Source organism: Rhyacophila brunnea, unplaced genomic scaffold, assembly GCF_057557595.1.
Source record: "Rhyacophila brunnea isolate RB1 unplaced genomic scaffold, BYU_Rbru_1.0 scaffold_20, whole genome shotgun sequence".
Lineage (NCBI taxonomy): Eukaryota > Metazoa > Arthropoda > Insecta > Trichoptera > Rhyacophilidae > Rhyacophila > Rhyacophila brunnea.
In genome coordinates this window covers 21,263,085-21,288,960 of record NW_028232860.1, presented here as the reverse complement: position 1 = coordinate 21,288,960, position 25,876 = coordinate 21,263,085, and the positions used below count along the sequence as shown (strand labels likewise).

Below are 25,876 nucleotides of genomic sequence, written 5' to 3'. Positions count from 1 at the left end.
CATTTCGTCCGTGCTTCTCTTCATGTGAGGTTGTCTTTCCGTATACAATAAGACAAAATCCATACTTGAAAATGCAAAAAATTGTGATATTTGGTTCTACCGGCATGACTGGATTATGCGTTGTCGAAGCGGCAATACAAAAAGGTAAATATTATTCGACATACCTACCTACAAAAAGTGTAGGTACCTATCATTTGAGGCACTAGTATGATTACTGATCAGTGTTTGAATAACCATGTAATTGAATAATACATTAGGAATTAAATATACCTACCAGTCATATTTACAAATTTGAAAATAGAACGCTAGAAAAATACAGAATGTCAAAAAACTCGCATTGTTTTAAAATAGTAGCAGTTCATCGTGTTATAGAAATTGTTTTTACATATTAGAGTCATTACAGGTTCCATTATCAAGGCTAGTCATATACTTAGCAACTCTATAAAGCGTGTAATTTGTAATCTATTTAGAAAATGAATGTTTCTCTTGACCAATTCGTTGATATATTAAAATAGCAGTTATCTCTGAATGAGGAGGGGGAACTTGTTCTTATCTTTTTTTTCAATATCAGGTACTTTAAGGCTAATCTGATGACTTAAAGGGTTTAATAAATCGATTGAATTGGTAGAGGGCCATAGCCAGGGGTGACATAAAGGGGAAATACCCTACCTTAAAAATAGCCAACATACAATAATCTGATTGCTACAATTTGGCTCTAGCTACGGCCCCAAACCTGTTTGTTAATCTAATGTATTCTAAATTGTCAAATTAATGGACCTTACTTTTTTGGCTTAAAAACTCATCATCAGAACGCTTAGTTAACTTACATGCTAAGTTTTTCTGTGTATAACAGCCGAATGCTCCACCTCTGAGTTATATCCATGAACTTTAAAACACACGGTGTAGTAGTAGAAAAGCTTTCGCCTCCAAAAGCCTTGAATCTGGAATTCGAATGCACATGCTGTTTTTCAATTTCTGTTCCAAGTGTCCGATCAATATCAAAAACTGATAAGTCTATATACTTAATATATTATGATTAAAATCTTACAAAAATGCTCCATTTTTATGTACAATTTCACATAATAATATTGATATTTTGATAATAATTTCTAGAACACCCCAAAATCACACGACAAAATTTTTTGAAAACCCAACTTACAGAAACCAATTATTTAAAGTGATTTAAATAGATGTTGAAATGCCCAATAATTTTATTTTATTACATTTTAACATTTTATTACAATTAGTATTACAAATAGGGGTTAATTAGCTAATAGAAATAAGTATATTCTTCTAGTTTAAAAATAAAATACCATATAAAAAAGAAACTAATGTAAAAGCAACTAGACGCCTGACGCACAAAACATAATTGCCCACTAATATTGAATTGTGGACATATCAGTTTTTGTTATTAGATGCCTCGTATATTAAGCTGTGTATCCACTATGTTCGCGAACCTGTAACCGCTCAAAAGGAGAGTTATGCCAACATGTCGTCTGAGTTAGTGGCGAGTGCTGTTTTCATGTTCATTCATTATTTGGTAGAAGATTATAAAAGGCCTCCTCATTTTTGGCGAGCCGATTTCTACATAAACAGGGATAAAGGGGTTCTACTATTGGACCTAAAATCTGAAGAACTAGGTGGGCATTACAGAAATTTTATGCAAATGTCTTCGTCAAATTTGGAACATTTGCTCAGTTTGGTAGCGCCATCGATCCAAAGAAATGATACTAAATTCCGAAAGGTTATATCGATTCAAAATAAGCAGACTTTAATCGTAAGATTTTTAGCCACTGGTTTTATGCAATATTTGTTTAAAATTTGGAAGCAAGCAATCGGCAAAGTTGTTCCTGAAGTTTATAATGCTATTATCTGTGCATTGAAAGACAATATACAGGTATGAGGTCTTGAGGATTCCACAATACCAGATTGTTTCAATATAGTTCGGTGAGAGCTTAATATTTTTCTTCTGACCACTCCATTATAAATTGTTACAGTCTGTTGCACGAACGCACTCCACTCGCCTTTGTGCTTGCAAAAAAACCGACAGCGGAACGCATTCTGTGGTCGAACTGTACACGTTCGGAGCATGGGAACGTATCCACTAGAAACGATCGTGGAGCGCTACTGGTTTGCGAATCTAGTGGATACGCAGCTTTATGTTTGAGCGAATGGCTAATAACCATGGTAAATAAAACATCAGTGATAAGGAAAATTTATGTTAAGGGATCATCCATAAATGACGTCGCATGATTTTGAGTATTTTTTGACCCCACTGCGCCTCACCATTACATTTCATCACAAAATCTTTTACACCCCTGTCGTAATCACCACATCTTTGGCTAATAATAGCTATTTTTTGCAAAAGATTGATTGGAAACATGAAATATTTTATTGTTAGAAAAATGAGTTTATATTTTGTTTCACATTATATCAGACCTCCCCATTAGGACATGATGTCATATATGGACGACCTTTAAGTGTAAAACTGTCTTTTTCTTTTCTTCATTGGAGTAAACCTAATTAAATATATAAAATTAACGTACAAATATTATCATTATTTCAATAGTTTGAATTGATCAAATGAAAGAGTTCAGAAATCTAAGTAAATTACTCACTCAGTTACTGAATTACTGTTATAACTCAGTTACTGAATTCATATCTTGGAATTACCAACTGCATGCTGTTACCATCTGACCAAAGACCACATATTTGTCCGAATGTAATATTGAATGTTTTCTCTTTTTTAGGTCTGACAATCCGAGCGTTTGTCAGAGACGAAGCCAAGGTGCCTGATAATTTGAAAAACAAAGTGGAAGTAGTCGTCGGCGATGTGTTGAACCAATCAGATGTAAATTCAGCAGTTGAAGGTATGGACGGCGTGGTCGTAGCACTGGGAACGCGAAACGACCTGAAACCGACCACTGTCATGTCTGAAGGAATGAAGAATATCATAGCGGCAATGAAAACCAACAATGTTAATGTTGTTTCGGTTTGCCTATCAGCTTTTCTGTTTTACGAGCAGGAAAAGGTGCCCAAAATTTTCGTAGACGTGAATTCTGACCATGTTCGCATGCGAGATGCTGTTACGCACAGCGGATTAAAATATATTGCTGTGTTCCCGCCCCATATTTCAGGTAATATCCGTCAAAAAATATAAGTATATCTATTATTAACATAAATTCAATAATAGACCGCCAATTAGAATTCAGGACAACTGAGTGACGGACATAGATTGGTGCAGTGATGAAAGAAATGTGCAAAGGAATTTTTAGAAAGGAGTCAGGATTAACAAAACCTAGCAGATGTCACTGAGTTCCTAGTGCTGATAACATCTTGACGCTTCGCGGACCCTTCGTACTTTCCGGGTACATTCTCATACACTCTGCATTTTGAGTCTTGCGATAAATACCTGGCAGGTAAAACTGCGGGTGTGTTCACCTACTAGTTATTGTGACCTGCCGCATCCACAAATGGTTATCAAATGCACGTGGCCTAACAGTCATAATTATTAGGATCGTTAGTGTCAGTTTGTGTCATCCGAACTGTCTTGTCTTTTAGACATACAGCGTGAGCGTATTAAAGTAAACATTGATGCCTCAGATGGTTGTTTCATTTCGTGAGTGCCAAGGGTCTTCCACTGACAGGCCTTGCTGTGTCGTAGAATGTCAAGAGGAGAGGAGCCAACCTGTTATCAATATGAGATTCTGATAATATTGCATTCACCTATATATTTTTTTTTTCTGTTTCTGGAATGGTCCTGGCTTAAACCCCCTCTAATGGAATCATCCTATACACTATTTATTAATTTCATCATATATAATTAAATTATATTTTATTCAGTTATCTCATACCTCATACCTAATGAGATTCAAATGTATATCCACTACTAATAAAGTATAATGTCAAAATCAAGCTTAAGATTCATATTTGAATAGATGATGTAAAAATACGTAGTGATACGATTTCTGTTAGCAGGTAGACTGAAATATCTACAAAACATGGTTTATTGCAGATAAGGAAACTAATTTTGTTAATCAAACGAATCAAAGATTGACGTGATTGAAAAAACAAATCATACCTATTCATTACATAAGTGTAATAAAAGTAATAGTATATTATTTAAACAAGGTTTGAATTTGAAAATAACTTGTATAATACAGGTGATTTTTATGGACCATAACAACATGTTAATAACTCATAAATAAAACAAAATTTAAATATTAATATTATTTACCAGTGGCAGAGGGTGGAGGTGAGCTATGGAAATTCAACATAAATAGCGCACACTAAACTTTAACAGACACAGTTTACTTGTTTGTTTTCATAGAAGTAATAATATAAATTAGAGATGGTTTTTTTAAATGTTCGATTAAACCCTGTCTAACCAAACCATAAAAGATTAAAATATTTTTCTATTTATAAAATATTTTAAATTAAATAATATGATCTAATGGCATATTTTAGATATTTTATAGACAATAGAATATTTTTTATCTAATATCACACTGCACGCCAAAACAGTTTATTTGGGATTTAAAGAAACATTTTGTGTTTCATTATTCATTTAGTCGTCAATATTGCTGTCAATTTGCCTCATGGCCTGTCGTAGGGTCAAGAAATAAGATAGGGAAAAAATCTTGTGTATTTTAATAGAAAAAATAGTTTGACAATAAGTCATTGAATTAACGATGTTTTATTACAATTTTTTACCTTTCTTTGTCTGAATGTGTACATTATTTTGTAAATAAGAGATCCTTCAGCGGAAAAATAAACAATATCATTGAAGTCATGAAAGCAAATATAAAAATAACATTATCTTATATCACTGTAACAAATATTATGTAGTCACCACATTCATAAAACCACATTGTTTTCTTCATTTTTAATCTACTGAAAGTTTTATCATGAACTATCCACTAGAGCAGAGGTCGGCAACCTTGTTGCCATGAAGGGCGCAATACAAATTTTGAACATAGCCTGGGGCGCATAGTATATACCTACATATATATACTTTTTTTAAATTCAGATAACTATTAAAAATCCCAATAGAACTTAAAATCTTGATAGCCCCCCCAAAAATCACAAAAATGTGCATTTTTAGTAAAATGGAGTTCTATAAATTAAACACCATATTAACCAATCAACTAATATGAGAAGATAAATACATATCGACATAAATCAACATAAAAAATATATAACTAATATTTCAAGCTTTAAAATATAAAAAAAATCAAGAAAGGTCAAACAATAAACCAAGATTCAAATTTTCAACATATGTATTTAAAATGGGTGTTCTTATTATATTTATATATGAATACATGCTATGCAAAAAAAAATCAATGCGACACCTGGCGCTGTAAATCTTCAGCTAACTTATTATAGTCAGGTACATAATTATTATAATTACCTGTCCTTAAAGCAATTATCCAAGTGAGGGTCTGTGTGTCTTGATACTCTTGATCGATATTTTGATTTTAAGTATTTCATGTTAGAAAAGAACATGCAAGAATATGTCATAGCGCAGTATGTCTTAAATTAGGATAGCTATTCTCTTCGACTAAATTCCAAAACATTTTATCATTATAATGTACTTTTAATATAGTAGTATCATTTTGTATACATATTTATTATTTCCAATTGTAGGTCTTCGGTATTACTAATTTCAAAATCTGTTGAAATCATTCTGGATATATCATTTTCAGTAATATTAAATGGATTTATAAAAAATCTCCCCACTGGTTCTAATAACACAAATTCCTCAAATCTAGAAGAAAACTCTTCTATGAGAGTATCCATAATCTTTATAATATGATGTATAAATATAGTTTTCTTCTCCCAAATTCTCAATAATATGTTTAAGATTTGGGAAATGTGATAATGATTTTTTTATTAGATGTGTCCTCCATAATGGCAATTTACATTTAAATGCATTTACTGCACTGATTATGTCAGCATGGTGGTGTTTTTTTCCTTGCATCTTTAGATTTAAGTCATTAAACTTGCACATTTTTTTTTATAAAATTTAATTTGGTAGTAGAGTGACAATATTATAATTTGATGGTATCTTGAGGGCGCATCAAATATTCTCCGAGGGCGCACTGGCGAAAAATCTTGTCACAAGAGTTCTCGAGAATTCTCATTTCTCGAGAAATCATAAATGAGATTCTCCAGAAATAAAGAAATTGTCACTAGGCTAAACTGCCTAGGAAAATTTGATTTCTCGATAAAAAAACAAACTGTCTTAATATATGATTCTGAATGGAATTTATTAAATTTCCTGGTAAAAAAATGTTTAGAGCGGAATTGGAAGAGCTAAAGAAATGTCCTAGACTTCCATTGTGAATGAAATTTTTGAAATTTCTCTTCTGAGAAATCAAAAAACCAATCTTAAACTCTCGTAAAAACATTTTTTCTGATTATTCAACTGAACAATTTGAACAATGTTCATACAATGATGTTTTTCAATCAACAAGTAGACTTAAAATAAACATGAAAGATTAACTCTTAATTAATTATTAGTTGACATATCTTTTGGTTGTAACATCATAGGCGCTGGTGGACAACTGATAAAGTCTCCATTGATTCCCAACATTTTTTGTTATGCGGAACCCCTTGAAATATTTTGTAAAATTTTGGGGAACCCCTGCCTGGCTGACACACATTCAATTCCAGAGGAGTAAATTACAAGACATGTAAAGCAGTAGGTAGGGAGATAACTAGGCAAAGTGTCACCCTTAAGCTGAATTAAAATGTCGCCCCCTACTATTTTTAGCAAGAAAATTGTAAGAGTATGTAATTCATTATAGCGCCTGTACACGTGCATGGATTTACTGGCAGCAAAATTGTGTATTTTAAACTATCATGACAATAACTGTTTACACGTAAAAGTGCTGACTGTCTCTCCAATTCATTCTTCAAGAGTGAGCGAGACACGATGTTGTCATTTTATGGTACTATTTGACAGGTAGGTAGTGAAAATCGGACAACCTGAAAATTCATTTGTAGTTGGTTTTTTTGCTGGCAGGTTCGCCACTATCGTTCTACTGCGCAGGCGCAGATCAAAAAAATCCTACTGTCGCATGTAAATTCAGAAGCTTCCAAATTTTTTTGATTCATGCATGCAATCTTGCCAACTGCAGGATAATACATGTTTATCCATACATTTTATTGTTATGGCCGCGATAATACTTACTGTCAACAATAAATCCATGCACGTGTAAATGGGGTATTACATTGGCTATTAAAAACGGATAAACGCAACAAAAATCTTTAAACTCCTGACATTTATAGTTAGTTGGTAAGTATAGCCAATTCGTCAGCGCCGCAGGCAATAAAATTTCCTTTTTAAAGAACCTATTCTCAAATGTTGTATTTTTCACTTACCCAAACATGACATCACTGGTGGGACGGATCGAAAAAGACACACCTTATTCTAAATATATCTTTTGTAAAGAAACAATGAAGTAAAATAATTATTTTGTTGAAACTTCTCACTGTGTTTGGTAATATATCTTCATTTCAATATGTACTCCTTGAAATCTGCTGAACTCAGTAATTATATAATCTAACACTAAAATTTGTGTTTGCACCGATTTCATTAAAAAAAAATTCGTGAATTTGGACAGTTTGAAATGAATGCTTACCCTTTGTCTAATTACAACTAATATTATTATTACATAATTATTAATATACTGTTGTAAAATGAAATTCTACTATGTAAATTCTATCCCAATTATTATTATATACCTTTAAATTAAATAGTAGTAACAAATCAAACTGCCAGTTATATAGAATCGTGTTTCTTTGAAATGGGTTTGAAAAAAAAGTCAAGCTCAGTTTCTTGGAAACGACTTAATATGAGTCGCTTAGGCGTTAAGATCCTCTGGAGGTTTGATTGGTCATTCATGTACATGGGTTTTGCAACTCACCTCAATATTCATTTTGAATTTCTGACAAAACGGGATGGATTTTAAAACCCGCAACTGGAAAAGCAGATAAGCCTTTCTAATTTTATTGAAAAATTGACCTGTGCGGGTTTAATAACTCAACGACTCATATATAAAAACACTTTCTACTTTTCTAATAAAAGCTATTGTTTCTTGGTTTGAAAGTAAATGGAAACACATTTTTTGGGATTCAGCTTAATTTAATAATAAAAAAAATGTCTCTTTGCGTAGATACACCGAGCGCAAACTTCACCACGGAGTACAACAAGAGTCCCGGACGCTCCATCTCCAAATGGGACCTGGGAACATTTTTAGTGGACAGCTTGTCACACCCGGAACACTATGAAAAAATTGTCGGGCTTGCTAATGTCACACAATAGACATGCATCTATTTAAGTATAAAAATATATTGTCGTATTGTTTATGTTATGGAAATAATGTATTTTATATTCAGGTATTGATTGAATAAACTATTTGCATCATATTGATTTCACCATGTATGTTTTCTTTGTTTTCACCGGTATTCGGGTATCTAATTTCATGGGGGGCGGTGCAGGCATTTTCATGTAGTTGGTCATATTCTGTGACTTTTCTGAATTAAATTTGATGTATGTAAAATCGTTTTGAACTTGCGGAGAGCTGCCGTAGATATTAACAGGTTCACAAATAGTATATCCCAGCTTTTCGTAGAATTGTTCTTGCCCTAATGTCGATAAGTGGATAGTCTTTAACAGTAATACAGATTTACAATATTGTTCACTCGCTTCCATGAGAAACGATCCCAATCCTTTTCCTCTCAAAGATTTGCTAATCACAACGGATTCGACAAAGCAGCTATCTTTAATGCTAGGTATGGGAGTTAGTTTACAATGTCCTATGACACTGTCTACGTTTAATAGGATTAGGCATGTTGGCATTTTGTCACATGAGGTTTGAAGGCTTAGCATTCGTGCGGTTTCACTACGTTTCCATTCTTCATTAATAAGATCACAGCATTGTTTCATAAATTCAGGATGTTGGTGTAAAGGGACAACTGAAAGAGTTGCTTCGTTAATGTCTGTAAAAAATATTGCAATATTTCTTTAGAATTACAAGGATTAAAAATTATATCACACTGTCTACAAAATTAAACCACTCCATATTCGATGTAATAAAATCATGTTGTCCATCTACTAAGTGAGGTGTCTATTTCTAAAAACCGATAAGTCCGCAAATAGCCAAAACCTAACAGTAAATACGTACATATTCTATGTGCAATTTCACACAACGCACCATGACATGAGTTACCAAAGTGTGTGTTATAGGAGTACCGTGGAATATTCCAATATTTTCACTGGAAAAAACGAGTCATCTTCGGATTTGAATGAAAAACAGCTAAAATGAAGTCTTCACTTTTAGATGGAAAATAATATATCGGCGAAAACACTAAACTATAATGAGTCAATTTCGGTTTAGGGTGCCATGGAAAAATCTTGATCATCAGGATGCCTCGAACTGAAAAAAATTCATAATCCATGTGTAACTTTATCTATAGCTTCTAAAACCATACGAAAAATATGATTGACTTACAGACATCAAATAATTAACAAGTAAATGCAGATGCATCTATTAAATTTGACTTTGGTTATATCTATTGCAATAATGGGTTAGTCTGCTATTTTGTCAAGTAAAGTAAAATATCATGTTCGCTCCTAAGTGGAGTAAATGGATTTCTACAGGTAAATTATGAGCCATTTGCCCAACCCACTGGATTGAATGCATATTGAAAAACGACAAGCATTTAATGTGTGCGGAATGAACCTGCGACCCATGGTTTCATTGGATACTGTTATGCGTCGAACCAACCATTTATGTTTGAAAGACAAAAATGTCGTTTACTGCAAATATCGAATGGTGGACTTATCCGGATTTAGAAATAGACTACTCAAACTCATCACAAAATGATGACTACCTATTTTTGTACTCATAGTCTACAATTGTTTTTTTTATTGTCATTGAAGTCAAATAGCGCCTGTGGATGGATGGATGGTAAATGGATTTATTGGCAGTAATAGTGTGTATTTTAAACTATCGTGACAATAACTGTTTACACGTAAAAGTGCTGACTGTCTCCAATCTCATGCTTCAAGAGAAAGCGAGACACGATGTTGTCATTTTATGGTACTTTTGACAGTCGTGAAAATCTTAAAATTAGTCTGCGCAGTGTAGTTTGTTTTTTTTCCGGTAGGTTCGTCACTATCGTTCTACTGCGTAGGCGCAGATATCGAACAAATCCCAACTGTCGCGTGAAAATTCAGAAGCTTCCGAACTGTTTTGATTCGAGAGAATGGAACACTGGGAATGTTTAACCGAAAGTCATTGGATGGAATTGTTCAAACACTTTCACACCGATAATTTGAATCATACGAACATTCGTATAATAATTGTTGAATACATTTTATGTCTCCTCGGCATTAATGCACCGTTAGAAAGGGTATTTTCTCTTAGTTATGAATAAGTTGTGGAAGAGCGGAAAAACACAGTCGCAAGTCGGAGTTCTTAAAGCAATGTTAATTACCAAAGTAAATTTTTGAGAACTCCTGCCAAGAATTTCATTCTTATTTGAAATCAAAACCAAACATTTGTTCTTCAGAAACATATAAGACCACATAAATTATTTATTTTCACGTGTTCATTCCTGTTCTTTTCATTAATAAATAAAAACTATGAAGAAATATGCGTTTTCTTGAATACAAATAATATTACCTAAAATTAGGAGGAATAAATAAATGGTTTCATATCAAATTTTCATGCAATAATTGGTACTTGCCAATTACCAAAAAACTGGAAGGTCACGCGGAAAACATAGTAAGTACCAATACCAAGCTGGCTTCAGGGCAGGAAGGTCTACAACGGATCAGCTCTTCACAGTTCGCCAAATACTGGAAAAATGCTGGGAATTTGATGTGGACATTTATCAGCTCTTTGTTGATTTTAAGCAGGCATATGACAGCATCGACCGGGAAAAACTATGAACTGTCCTTCTGGACTTTGAAATCCCACCGAAACTAGTCAGGCTTGTTAGAAACACACTCCCAGGTAAAGGTGAATGGCCAACTTGACGAAGGGCTTTGAAGTATCTCGGGATCTAAAGCAAGGAGACGGATTGGCTCCCATGCTGTTCAACTTAGCCCTCGAATCCGCTATCAGAAAGTCTCAAGTGAATAGGAGCGGCACTATATTAAGCAGACCGAGCCAACTGGTTGGCTATGCAGACAACCTCAACATGATGGGCAGATCCATACAGATTGTGAAGAAAGAATTTGACCGCCTCCAAAGGGCCGCACTAGAGATTGGCTTAAGAGTAAATGAAAACAAAATTAAAGTCATGGTACAAAATCAGAGTAGGCTGGGCCAAAGTTCCAGTTTTGGAAAACATCAATTTGAGGTTGTCAACCGGTTCACATACCTGGGTTCCAATATTACAAAAGAGAACAAGGAACTGGAAGAAATAAAAGCCCGAATAACCGCTGCAAATAAATCGTACTTCTCATTGCTGCCCATATTCAAATCCAGAAATGTCCACAGAAAAACTAAGACCCGGCTCTATAAAACCGTCATACGCACAGTCGTTGCATACGGGTGCGAATCATGGACACTAAATATGAAAGCAGCTGAAATGGTGGATTGCTTTGAGAGGAAGATCCTGAGGCGGATATACGGACCCATGAATGATGGTGGGGAGTGGAGAATTATGTACAACACGGAACTATACCGCTTATACCAAGATTCAAAACTCTCCACCTTCATAAAACTCCAGAGGCTAAACTGGGCAGACCATGTCCAGCGCATGCCTGAGTCACGGATACCGAAGAAGATCCTTGAAGGAAGCCCAGGGGGGAAAAGGCCAATGGGAAAGCCACGCACACGATGGGGTGACAACATTACAAAAGATGCCAACCAGCTGCTAAAAATCATGAACTGGAAAAGACGTGCGGAGGACTGTTCCAGCTGGAGGACGGCGGTGGAGGAGGCCAGGGCTCGACTTGAGCTGTAGCGCCATTGAAGAAGAAGAATTGGTACTTGCATGGCGGATGCGCATGCACAGTAGAACGATAGTGGCGAACCTTCCGGAAGAAATACAACAAACACAGCACAGAACATTTCGACATTTACCGATTAACTACGAACTTGTCTGAACCTGTCAAATAGCACCATACAATGACAACATCACATCTTGCTTACGCTTGAAGAATGAGATTGGAGACACAGTCAGCACTTTTATGTGTAAACAGTTATTATCATGATAGTTTAAAGTACAGACTATTGGTGCAAGTAAATCCATGCACGTGTAGAAGCGGTACTATGAATTATTTACGATTAGTGATTTATACCTAATAAAACAGTTGTACAGTTGTATAAAACAATATCTCTCATTAAACAAAAATAAACGACATAGTGGATACAGTCGAACTCGGTTATTACGATCACGGACATAGCGAGATCTCGGATGTAATGAGGAAACATTCGTTTACATTATAGTTTATGATTTTCTCCATACATTTATTCACTTTTATAACGAGCTACTTATCGGATATACCTACCGAGCAAAAATATCGTCAAAAACTTCTTAAAACTGATACTTAATGTGTTGATCGTTTAAAAACATTTTCGACCCTAAGCAATAAAATCCGACCGTAGACCGATGCCGCCGGGATCGGATTACATTTATGACACTAGTTAAGTGTCTAAGTAGCTAATTGGTGTTTTCGCCAACAAAATTGAAAAAGTATCCACGCATATGGTTGAAATTTCATATAAAAAATCCAAGCTGAAGTCAGTAGGTACCTATCAGCGTTATTACAATAAACAAGTTCTTTTGTAGTTTATGAATGCCATGCCTGTTTCGGGGATTTTTACGATGGTTTTCAGATTTTCTATGTTCTACTTCTATTTTTGTTTGAATTGCGACTTTTTGTGTTATGTGACCTATTCTCTGATATAACGAGTAATGCAACGAGCAAATTTAGTCGGTCCCATCTTCCTCGTAATAACCAAGTTTGACTGTATTTGTACTTAGCAGTAAAATGTTACAAATTCCAAATAAACACTATTATGGCTATAGTTTTCTTTCACACTTTCCAGGTTTAATCTGTATCTTGTATCATCTAATTTATTGATATGTAGATGGACAACTTATGAAGGAATAGGGAATAATCTCCTTATATTATTATTTTAATAAAAAGGTCATTGGCATTTGAAACATTGCCATTGTTGTTAAATAAAAAAGGTTTGCGAGCACTGTAATAGTTGCATTTATTTTATTTGAATTATTTACGTTTGATTATTAAATTTATTAAGCCATGTAAAATGAACGAAAATAGCTTGGATGATGACGAATTTTATTTGATTACATTTTAAGTAAGCCGTATCTAGCTGCTAGCAAGCGCTAATAATAGGGTAATTTAATCACATTCGCATTATAATATAATTTTAGACTGGCAATATTGCACTAACCTGTCATTATTCCGAAGTGTTTGTTGCTTGTCAAGAGCGATGCATATTCGCTTTGTGTGGATTTCTGTCAATATGACAAGAATATTGCGAGACAAAACTTACATCAAATATTAGAAGAGTAGATTCAAAATAAAACTGTGTTAAAAAAACAAGCTCTTCTATTCATCAGGCGTCCGACTAACCTATTTTTAGGTAACTTATTGTTGCCACAGTAAAAATAATTATTTAGCAGTGGAAGGAAACTTAATGTATTTAGTATTTTCCAATTTACTATCTTTGCAGTGGCTGCCAACCTGTACGATGCAGGGAAGAATAGGGTCCATTCCTATTGCTGGGGAAAATCCTTTAGGATTATCCTGGCATGATTCTGCCTGGATACCCGTGTTGAACCCTACAAACATAATGGATTATTTTGCAGAGAGGTCGAATCCCTTCTTTGACCGCACATGTAACAATGAAATTGTAAAAATGCAGAGATTAAGCCCTGAACAACTCAAGTAAATTATTTATTATTTTATTGAATCTAGGGAAGACAAGATACTCGGGGTAGAAGTGAAAGCGACCATTATGTTGAGCTTCTAAACTAGTTGTTATCAAATCATTACCTACATAGGTACCTACTTGTATAGTTTGTAATAGTCTTCAATAACTCCGATCTCAACAAAACCAGTCCCGATCTTGATATATTTCTTTACTGTGGCGATCATACCATAATTATATTTTAATTTAATAAGAAGCGGGTACATAGGCTCAAATACCGACTGAAGCAAAATATTATGGTGTATATCTTGTGGATGTCTACAGCAGATATGGTATATCATACTTCTTGTGATATTAAAATATGTCCTTAAAAGCGCGTTGACACGGTCCAAGTACGATCCAAGTACACTTGGACCGAGTGCCATCCAAGTAGACATCTTCATACTAATTATTCCTATCCAAGCTATTTGGACCGCGTCCTACTCATCCAAGTTAACTTGGATAGGAATAAATAGTATGAAGCTGTCACTTGGATGGCACTCGATCCAAGTGTACTTGGACCGTGTCAACGCGGCTTAAATAAAAAATAGTTAATACCAGAAGACAACGCACTTATGGTTTATGTATGCTGTGTTTATTATGGTTTGCTTTACAACAGCCTACCTCTACCCTTCGCCAGTGATAATTAATACATTGTAAATTAGATTGTTTCTTGATATGTTTTTCAAGTAAATTACAAAATACTGTTAATTTTCCTCAATAATATGGAGTTCAAAGATGGAAACGTTTGCTTTATGGAGAAACCGCTTCAAAGGCTGAGTTTTGGTAATTCACGCTAGCATTTTTAATAATCATTTGTCATTGAATTTCAGCAATATGACAGGATTGGAATACATGCTATTACATGTCCAAGAACCGATCCTATATGTGATTCGTAAACAACACAGGCACTCCCCCACGCAGGCCACCCCATTGGCTGATTATTACATTATTGCTGGCATCGTTTATCAAGCACCCGATTTAGGCAGTGTCCTTAATTCACGACTGGTAAGAAATTAAGGTCCATCCAGACATCCAACATGCTAGACACATATACGCATAACAGCAGAATGTTTTGAACATTAACTCAAACATGTTTAGCTATTTAGCTATATTACGCGTGTTTGAACATGTACCTAACTGAAAAAAAAAATCTTTTTTTTTTAAACGGTACATGTTCAAACACGCGCGTTAACATGATCTTACTCCCTACTTCATTTATCGTTTGTCAACTTATGGCTACGGCCGTATGTTGTAGCTTAACCACTGGGAAATGCCAATAGAAATAGCGTATTTCAAAAAAATACTACCTTATTCTTAGGTCAATAATTATTAAAAAAACAATCATTATTCGTAGGATGTTTATCACATTTGAATAGTCAAAGACATAGCTTACAATCAGTATCTTTAGAATTATCTTCAAATGTGTTAATCGTGCCCATTTTTTGAATAATAAAATGCCTAATTCTTGTCAAATTTGGGATCACAGAGATTATAAAATATTATTTTTTATCGTAAATATTTCACTATATAATGTTAACATTAATTTTACTTATGGTTTTATAAATGCGTTTAAAAATTAAGAAATCTAAAAAATCTTAACACCACTGCACATGGATGTACTGAAATATGACTATATTCTAAAACATTAGATCGAGAGGTTTAAAAGAATACTATTTATTTTATGTAATAAAAATACTTTATGCAGTCATCAAATGTTTAAAATAAATATAAAGGATAATAAGGCTTCAAAATTATATAAATAGATTATCTACAACGTTTAAGGAATGTCCAGGATCATGCTCTGAAAATACCATAAAATCTCCATTTTGACCTGTGCACGTGGGCCGTTAAGGAATTGACAGTAAATACTTAATGGACCCTTTTGTTCACCCTTGTTGCACAGATATTTGATGCAGAAATATGATATTCTATTATTTACTATCTTCTTCTTTTTCATGGACGAAGGAATAAAAAGGAATATAATATACATAAGTTTTATAGATTGATAGCTTTAAAGGAATAGATAAACATTGTCTGTCAGACTATAATGTATTTTCGGTAATTACAGTTGTCAGCAGTTCACCATTTGCAATCATCATTCGAGGAAACAACCACCTTCTCAAGGTATCATCCAAGCAAAGGCTACTCATGGGACTTCAAACCTAATAAACCAGGTAATTTTTAATTGATAACGGCAATGGTCAACTGTCTCGTTAGCCAGTAAACGCCTATTGTTTTACACAGCAGCAGTGGATTGATCCAGTTTAATGATGATTATGATGAATTGCGATATATCTTTTAAATATTTTCAGGTAATATTAGGTTACTTCTAAAAATTTAATTTGTCAGTTTGACATTCATTTTTCGCTTATTTGTCATTTATGCGAGGACAGTTTTATTTTTTGGATAGTTAGATTGTTGCAGTAGAAAATATATTATATTTCTTCGATGAAACATCAACCCAATGGATTGGTCAAATGCCAACAGTTATTTTTTATAAAAGTTTTTTCTTTAAGGGGCCATATGCTTGAAGCGAAAACGATAATTTATTTTAAAACCATTAATCATTATGAAAGTCAAGAAAAGGTAGTCTCACAAATGTAATATAAGATGCGACTAATTATCCTTATTATTGATATGGCATTTTCTGATAGACATTTCTACAGAGGTAGATAATACTAATAAACTGATAACATACCTATGTATCATCTCTACAATAAATTTATTGTATTAATATTATTAATTAAAATAAATAATATAAAACAATATACAATATGCCACACCCGTTTTCTATATCTAAATCACGGCAGCTTATAATAGGTATTCGATATTTGAAGTTCCGTAACCGGAACGGTACTCTGAGGGATTTCACGAACCGGTGCTGCGCTCTAGTGCATTCCAGTCCATATCAGGTGCTGCTCATACAGTGTTGCCATCTTTTTCTATGCTGATTATAGTACAAAAGCATAAAAATTATAGTATTTCTGAAAAATATATAGTACAGGAACATTTTTCGTCTTGAATCCTTTAAAATTATAGTATTTTGGTATATTTGGTGTAAAACTATAGTATTTTACATTTTTCGCGGAATTAAAATTATAGTATTTTACTATAATTATAGTATGGTTGGCATCACTGTGCTCATAACCAAATTGATTACCAATAATTTCCAAAATGCTTTCTATATTGTTTCATGATTAAGGCGAATTCTTTGCCTCAATTTACGATCAAATGTGACTTCAACGCCATCTAAAGGCATCTACAGGCATCTACCATGAATTTCTAAAAATGTGTTACTAAAAACTTTCGTCGATCGCAACCAGATGGCAATAAAATATAAAATAAAATATTGTGTGTCGCCACATATTAAAAATCATAAGCTTGATAAAAATGCATTTAAATTTATTATATATTTACTTACCTATGTAAAAATATTTACAATTAATATTTTCCTCATAAAATATTTACAATTCTAACATGTCTATTTGATTTGATTTAAAGTGTTTATGATTTTTACATTTCGTTTACCGTAGTTTTTTTTACAGTGGCAATACAAGGGTATCCTGTCCAGTCAATGAACCAGATTTTTTTACGTTGTCAATACGAATTAATATAAATATTTTTCTACAGTAAAATTCATTTATAGTAGTAAATGAACATTTAAGTACAAATGTTTATAAGATTGAGTTTAATCTTGTACAATTGACAATTACATCGAATTTCTACTAGAGGTGGAATAAAAGAATGATATGAAATGAATAGCAAAACAAATGCCATTCGAATTATTATTAAGCAAAATAAGGAATATACAGTAAAGTTGTACTTGGTTATTACTAGGAAGGTTGGACCGGCTGAATGTGCTCGTTATAAGCGGTACTCGTTATATCAGAGAATAGGTATTTTTATTGTCGGCGAAAACAACAATTAGACACTTAACTAGTGTCATAAACGTAATCTGTCCCCGGCGGCATCCTGTCCGATCGGATTTTATTGCTTAGGGTCGAAATGTCTTTAAACGATCAACACATTACCAGTATTTTAGCTCGGTATATACGATAAGTATCTCGTTATAACAGTGAATAAAAATGTACGGAGAAAATCATATACCAAATGTCGACGACTGTTTCCTCATTACATCCGAGATCTCGCTATGTCCGAGATTGTAATAACCGAGTTCGACTGTAGTTATAATTATGACAATGTCGATATTATATAGACATCCCAATTCATTTCGCTTCAACCATGTCCGATCCTAATGGGTTCATATGGGCCTCCACAGAGTGGACGGTTTGTATTAACTAACTAACTATATCTGAGATAAGAATAAAGTAAGACACGCAACGAATTGAATAAAAAAGAAGTTGGAGGTAAGAAAAAACGTAAATAAACATGCGAACAAATCTTGATAAGCAAACCCAAGGACAAAATAAGTGACAAATTAAAAAAAAAATTGTAAAACGTAAGAAAAAAATTTAGAATTTGAAGTGCACCACTGATTACATAATATTCTAAGAAAAAGACAGAACGTTATTTATTTGAAAAAATCTAATGTCGATTTTAAAGAACAGTGCAAGATAAAATAAAAGATAGTTTTATTTATTTTACCTATAAATGTGTAAGTGAAATGGATTTGGAGATATAAAAAGAAACCTTATTGGCCCAGTGGTTTCTAGGTGTGGACTTTTGTAATTCCCTGAAGATCTCGAATAAATAATTAAAAATTATCAACACCTATACCATATTCCTAGGTATCTACTATGATTGAAAAGTAGATCTTAATTTTTTGTATTTATGATTGCTTCATAAAAAAACAATATTTACGACTTTATGATGTAGCAGATAAATGAGCAACTAAATAGTGATCCAAATATTATGAAAAGTTCAACTATCAAAGCATCACGGCATAAAATTAGTAATACCACGGTTATACACAATTTATTGTACCTACCTATTGTTATAATTTTCTTAGTTCATTTAATCGTTTTTAATTTAATTTATTTTCAAATTCACCTCTTATGTGTTCATTCACTGAATTGTTTACCCTATATTTTATGGAGACTAATAATAACTTCTATTTTCTACATACTAAATTATCAACCTCCACTTTTTGACAGGACGGCATACAGTTATATAGGCACGTAGATAATAATTTTAAGGCCGTAGACAGGAATGAACGTTTGATGGCCCAAATATAGTACAATAGTATGTATGTAATTAAAGTTAGGGTACAAGTCGGTTATCCTGGATACAGCGGCAAAGACATTTTGAAAATAGCCTATATACTGGATTATTTGTTAGGATTACCTAATCTAACTTAAACTAACCCAAACTAACAAATAATCCAGTATATCGGCTATTTTCAAAATGTGTTTGCCGCTGTATCCAGGATAAACATATAGAACAAAAGTTAGTGAAGTGGAAGTTTGTCGAGGCTGTTTTGATCGGGTTAATTTGTCTTTGAATAATATTGTGACTAGAAATTTTAACAATTCTTATTATTTTTAACATTGTATATTGTTCATAATTTTCGCGACTACCACGTGAATAGACGATTTTTTTTTTACTTATAACATTTTAAACACTTAACATAAATATGGATAAATTGTACAGTTACTAGACAAAGATTAAATGTGATGTGTGTCAGAAGTATCTTAGGCATTTTCGCTCGTATGCTTTCTTTATATTATTATGAAACTATATTTATTTTAAAATCGCTTTATAAAAGGTAGGTACGTCAAAACAGTAATAAATATCTGAAATAATTACACAACACTATTTCAGAAAGTGGAGGTTGATATATGTAGTCCATTGACATATGCTCCAATATCGCAAACAAAAATTATTGACAGCAGAATTAACACAGTTTTTGTCTTCGTACCTGGCGAACCTTTATTTTCAATGTATGTGTGTGTGTATGTATTTTTTAATCTTTGCAAGTACTGTTTCAAAAATAGTTCGATTTATTTCCGCGTTAGCAGCATATGTCGATAAAGTCTTGTCAAATATTCATTTTATTTACAATCGATTCGTTAATATACAAAAATACAAGATTAAATTTAAATAACTAGCCTAAAAATTATTAAATAATATTTTTAATAGAAACGCTAAGCATTTATTGCGATAAATTACATCTGAACCGAGATGTTTCGATTTTAATTGCATGCTTTCTAACCTCTAAATCGATGTTTTTTAAATTTGAAAAAAAAGATATAAGGATATAATAAATTCCAATTAACGTTTAGCGTTTCCCTAGGTAATAGATTTACGTACATTTTTATCGTAATTTTGATAATAAATCTTATGTCATTCATCCATACCACCCGATAGAAATGTACCGAATTTGACACGTATTTTTGGTATATAGAACTCCACGATACATCTTAATTTTTTATTTTATTTTTCTCATTACTTTTGAATATATATTTACCGATTAATAAACTTTTCTAGCTATTTTTCGATAACAACTTTACCTAGAGACATCACCTTAACTCATTTTTGTTAAATCTGAAAATTTTTATTTCCAACATAAAGCTTTGCGATTGACAGTTTGCCAACAACTGAACTACTGCCTCAGTTAAAATAAAATCTGTGTTTATCAGGTCTCGACCGTGGAGTAGTTACTGCATCGTCCACCGCAGCAGCAAAAGAGGCACCGTCTCTTCCAAAAGAAGAGCCTTCCACATTATTCCAGAGACAGAGGGTAGATATGTTACTCGCTGAGCTTGTGAGACAATTTCCACTGCCGACCACTCAGCAACCTGTCGTTAATCCAGTATGTAATATTTTTACTCTTCATTCTATGAAATTACATAAGTTTGTTGAATGAATTAGATACTGACTTAGAAGGATTGTATCGATATAGTAGAGATTTCACCCAGGTCTGCTGATGTCGTTCATTAACTGTTAGATAAAAATGTATAATAGCATCATGCGCCAAAGTGGAAGATTTATTGAAAGGTATACTTTTAGCGGTGAATAGGTATATCCTCAATACCGGTACCACATATCGATACTTTTATTCCAATACATATCAGTATCAATTTTGAAGTTATGTCTGTAATCCAGTGGCGCACCCAGGGGGGGGGCGCCAAGGGGCCTTGCCCCCCCCCAAAAATATTGAAATTGAAAACCAGTAGATTAGACAAATAAAAACACGGCAAAAAAATGATTTGTAATTCTCCAGCACCCTTTTTAGAACAATTTCTTAGATTTTAATTTCTAACACAAAAATTTCGAAACACTAATGTCAGGTTTTTTAGAAACCCAATCTCTAATGGAACTGTCAAAAAATTCTCGGTGTCCACCCGAATTCCGGAGTGTTGTAAGTCATGGCTGGGGAGGGCTGATAGGGCTCTAGCCTGGGTGCCCGGGCTGTGGGGGGCCCGGCGTGTCGGGTTGACGAGATAAGTGAGATAAACACACATCATAAATTAGCTTTAATAGTAAAAAAAAAGTCGCCTGCGGCGCTATTAAACTTCATGGCCATGAACATTTTCAATTACTTATATAATTGTGCAATGTATTTTTTGATTATTATGTGTCGATACTCGACAGCTCCATTATTAAAGTGGATGTATTGAAAATCGCCAATAATTCACTGTATAAGTACCCTTAATTTGAACTGAAACACATTTTGAAAAACGTTAATGTAGTGTTTCACACTGCCTTTAATCTTAGCGGTAGGTAGGGGGCCCGCCAAATTTCCTAGCCTGAGGGCCCATTTCAGGATGTGGGGACCATGGTGTAGGTACACCGAGTGCAATAGACAACGAGAAATTAGGCTGTGAAGAAGAAAAAGAGCCTATGGGACTAATTTACATTCTCCTCCTTGGCCCCCCCCCCCAATAGTGCGCCACTGCTGTAATCATAACAAAAAAAAGAGTGGATCTCCTAGTACAGGGGTCGGCAGTTTGTCGAGTGAGAAGAGCCAAATTGTCAAGGAAACAGGATAAAAAAGGTACCAGAGAGTCGCATATATGAGGCGTATAATTCCAAAAAGCGATGTCTACATTTGGTCAAAATCGAGAAAAAATACGCACATATTCTTTGTATAATTTTACACAATATGTATTGATCTATAAATTCCAAAACGCGACATAACCTTACGAAAAAAAATATTTTAAGTCTCGATTTATTACAAAAAGCGCCAAGTCCGTGTTTTATATTATTTAAAGCTTGGTTACATAAAAACGTTGTTTCCTGAAAATATTGAATTGTGGACTTGTCGCTTTTTGTAATTAGACGCCTCATATATAATATACATAATTATGTATATTGATTTTTAGGGGGGAAAAATTTCAAGATTTTCTATTAAAAAACGGCGTTCATGCATCGCTTTTGATAGCTTTACTATATCTGGCAAATATCTACTTATTTTTAATTGAATACATGATTGTAAATTTTCATCCGTTATTCTGCTTCGTTTATCTTTTATTTGGTTCATAAATGAGAATGTTTGTTCGCATTTATATGTAAAGCCAAAGATTGTTAGAATACCAAAAGCTAGTTTTTTTTTTTAACACATGTTTCAGGCGAACTATTCCGTGTATCAAATATTATTGTATCTATATTAGGCAGTTGTTTTACAACTGTCCAATTGTGCTGAGAAATCAAATTGGATTTCTCTCTTTCGAGTTCTTCGAAGCGGCTGGTTAGATCTGTGAATTTGTTGCTCCACAGTTTATTTATTTTGAGAGGACGTACGATAAAAGTTAGTGTAGTCTTATTTGCTCTGAACTGGTGTGAGCATGCAGGTAAAGAATATGAGTAGAGTAAAGAGTGGTAGAGAGTATGCCGTATGAGTCTAAGTTTGTTCGGCGGCTCTATCTCATAAACTCGAAGACTGCTTGAGATAAGGTGAAATTGGAGTATATGCCGCAAACGTTCATGCAAAGAGCTGCTTCTGCCGACCCCTGTCCTAGTATATGCATAGTTGTAATAGTACTCTGGGGTACTAAACTTCTGTGTTGTCAACTGTAAAGAGGCGTCATAATTAGTTCTGGGGTACGCCAGTAAAACTTATGTTTCTAAAGAGTATTGTAAGCTTGGGAACAGTGGCACACTCGGGATTTAATATTGGGGGGGGGGCCCAAGGAGGAAAATGTAAATTAGTCCCATAGGCTCTTTTTCTTCTTCATATAATTATTTTTACATATTTTCACAATACACGGCGGTATATTTGTAGTTTCTCCTAGTTTTTATTAAATTGGAGGCATAGTGGCGGTTGAGCGTGTCATCAGCGACTGGCGGATTAGAAATGACTAACAATGACCATGCTGGACATGTGTGCCTAGTATGCTTAAACATTACTCAAATAATATTGGTTGTGCTACCCGCTTGGTCTAGAGACCAACAATAATTATGCCGAATTCCACTGAAAAAAAATGTTCTTTTGATTTACACCACCACCGACTGTAGTGGGTGTAGTCGTTCTTTTTGCCGAATGTTCATCGTCGATTTTTGGTTTTTTAATATTGAGGTTCAAAAATATTAATTGAAAATGCACAAAAAAAAGTATTATTGCATTTAACTTATACACAAACCTACTCAACACAACACAGCCTAATTTCTCGTTTATCGGTCTTTTGTCTATTGCACTCGGTGTACCTACACCATGGCCCCCTCATCCTGAAACGGGCCCTCAGACTAGGATATTTGGTGGGCCCCCTACCTATCGCTAAGATTAAAGGCAGTGTGAAACACTACATTTCAAATTCAAATTCAATTCACAGTTCAAATTAAGGGTACTTATACAGTGAATTATTGGCGATTTTTAATACATCTACTTTAATAATGGAGCTGTTGAGTGTCGACACATAATAATCAGAAACTATATTGCACAATTATATAATTTAAAATCTCGCCATGAAGTATAATAGCGCATTTTTATACTGTTATGTTATGTTTTATGATGTGTGTTTATCTCACTTATCTGGTCAACCCGACACGCCGGGCCACCCACAGCCCAAACCCCCAGGCTAGAGCCCTGTCAGACCTCCAAGCCATGACCTACACCACTCCGGAATTCGGGTGGACACCGAGAATTTTTTGACAGTTTCATTAGGGATTGGGTTTCTAAAAAAACCCGACATTAGTGTTTCGAAATTTTTGTGTTAGAAATTAAAATCTAAGAATTTTTTCTAAAAATGGTGCTGGAGAATTACAAATCATTTTTTTGCCATGTTTTTATTTGTATAAGCCTAAGGTATAGTTTATTGGCTTTTAATTTCAATGTTTAAAATCATTCTGATAATTTTCATGTTTGGGGGGTGCCAGGGCCCCTTGCCCCCCCCCCCCCCTGGGTGCGCCACTGCTTGGGAAACACTGAGTTAAACCATATTTTCCTGTTTTAGGCAAACGGCACTATCAAGACTGAAAATACGACGGAAAGAGGCCAAGATGCAAAGGCACCCGAATCCACAAATAATAACAATCCCAATCTCACCGTAAAACAAGAACCAATCGAGGCAAATAGTGCCACTCTTTCAAACGGCGTCAATACTGTGGCTAATGGTCCTTCGAGCGGTAACGCTGGACAGGAAACTGTCAAACAAGAGAGTATGAAACCACCGCCGGAAAAGAAACCAAGATTAGGCTAGATAGTGATAAATATTAGAAGCATATTAACATTTTTCATTGTGCAGTCTCACCGCTTTCCACAATGAAGATTTACAGATTTGTATATGTGATGACCATTTAACATGGTGACAGGGGTCCAAAACATTGTTATGTCACTTTTGCTGTTATCCTGTTAAGGTGTAGAAAAGATGCAAGAATTAAAGTGTCGTTTGTTGACTTGTTTATTGGTGACCCCTACAAATTGCCGATTAGTAGAATTACTGGTACATCATATGCCAACAGTTCAGTAGGTTAATCTTTTAAGCATTCAATATTATTGCAACGTGAAAGAACTTACATAATATAATATTAGCTGTACTGTGTTGAATAAAATGGATGATCTGTATTTATTTTTCCCAATAAAGATATTAATTGTATATGTGATTTCTTATTATTTCTCTATGTTTTTAATCAAAAATTAGTCTCAATTAAATATAATTTACTGGAAAATTACATTTGTGGTAGATTGTGGAAATAATATAAAATTGTTTTATAAAAATATATTACGATCTCCCTTTATGCCTGGCAGCATAGCTCCGGACAATCAAACAAATTGTGCACTTTGTATAAAAGCATTTTTGGCATGACGAATAGGCATATCCTAAGGGTCCTTTAAGATATCGAGCTGCTCCAAAATTTACCCATGATTATTAAAAAAGGATGGAGAAAATTTCTCTTTTCTATAGTTAACTGATTTTTTTTGCAATTAAGACATGTATTGTATGGTGCTGAATACTAATTTAAAAATAAACTTGATATTTTGCAATCGGAAGCTCATAATACCAAGATGGTGGCCGAAATTTAAATTTACGATAATTCTATTATATAAATCAATAAATTAAGCTAAATTTTAATTAAACGGATGTCATTCAGGTCTTCAGTACCTATTATGTACAACTAATTTTTATGTGCAACCCCATCTGCCCTAATTCAAACTTTGCTCTGATAAATGATGTATAGTAATTCAATATTGTTGACAGCTTCGATCTAGGCACTTCACATACAGCTCTCGTTAAAATCGTTAAAATAAAGTGTTGCTTCTATTTTGACACTGTTACTTTATGTTGGTGGGTCTTGCCATGCCACGTTACAAAGACTGTGGCAGATACCGGTTTTATGGTGATATGATTGTAAGGAATGGGCCCATTAGAGGGCGAACCATGTAACCGCTTATCACATCTAAAGTAATTATTTTATCATGGATCTGGCTCAACCACCTGCTACGGATGCCTCAAAAGTCTCGATTCGACTCATCTCTCCTTACAATTCAACAAAATTCCGGTGTCATGAAA

General features: G+C 34.0%; 3 protein-coding genes across 3 annotated transcripts; 2 read left to right on the top strand and 1 right to left on the bottom strand.

The window, feature by feature from the left end:
* Positions 1-8,442, top strand: LOC147071387 (flavin reductase (NADPH)). Its single transcript, XM_085948628.1, has 3 exons — positions 1-144; positions 2,751-3,137; positions 8,181-8,442. The coding sequence occupies exons 1-3, from the start codon at positions 72-74 to the stop codon at positions 8,327-8,329; spliced, it is 609 nt and encodes a 202-aa protein (XP_085804754.1). The 5' UTR covers positions 1-71; the 3' UTR covers positions 8,330-8,442.
* Positions 8,429-13,658, bottom strand: Naa80 (N-alpha-acetyltransferase 80). Its single transcript, XM_085948629.1, has 2 exons — positions 13,446-13,658; positions 8,429-9,006 (listed from the first exon to the last, which is right to left on the bottom strand). The coding sequence occupies exons 1-2, from the start codon at positions 13,450-13,452 to the stop codon at positions 8,429-8,431; spliced, it is 585 nt and encodes a 194-aa protein (XP_085804755.1). The 5' UTR covers positions 13,453-13,658.
* Positions 13,438-24,967, top strand: LOC147071385 (mediator of RNA polymerase II transcription subunit 6-like). The gene is made up of 6 exons (XM_085948627.1): positions 13,438-13,637; positions 13,728-13,942; positions 14,798-14,972; positions 16,036-16,141; positions 20,567-20,739; positions 24,320-24,967. The coding sequence occupies exons 2-6, from the start codon at positions 13,746-13,748 to the stop codon at positions 24,563-24,565; spliced, it is 897 nt and encodes a 298-aa protein (XP_085804753.1). The 5' UTR covers positions 13,438-13,637; positions 13,728-13,745; the 3' UTR covers positions 24,566-24,967.
* The last annotated feature ends 909 nt before the right edge of the window (positions 24,968-25,876 follow it).

Bases quoted from the DNA above. Each gene is read 5' to 3' on its own strand.
- LOC147071387 (XM_085948628.1), top strand. From the start codon at position 72: ATGCAAAAAATTGTGATATTTGGTTCTACCGGCATGACTGGATTATGC. The intron at 145-2,750 runs GTAAATATTATT...TCTCTTTTTTAG, and splicing joins CGAAGCGGCAATACAAAAAG to GTCTGACAATCCGAGCGTTT. The intron at 3,138-8,180 runs GTAATATCCGTC...CTCTTTGCGTAG, and splicing joins GTTCCCGCCCCATATTTCAG to ATACACCGAGCGCAAACTTC.
- LOC147071385 (XM_085948627.1), top strand. From the start codon at position 13,746: ATGCAGGGAAGAATAGGGTCCATTCCTATTGCTGGGGAAAATCCTTTA. The intron at 16,142-20,566 runs GTAATTTTTAAT...TGTGTTTATCAG, and splicing joins CTTCAAACCTAATAAACCAG to GTCTCGACCGTGGAGTAGTT. The intron at 20,740-24,319 runs GTATGTAATATT...TTCCTGTTTTAG, and splicing joins AGCAACCTGTCGTTAATCCA to GCAAACGGCACTATCAAGAC.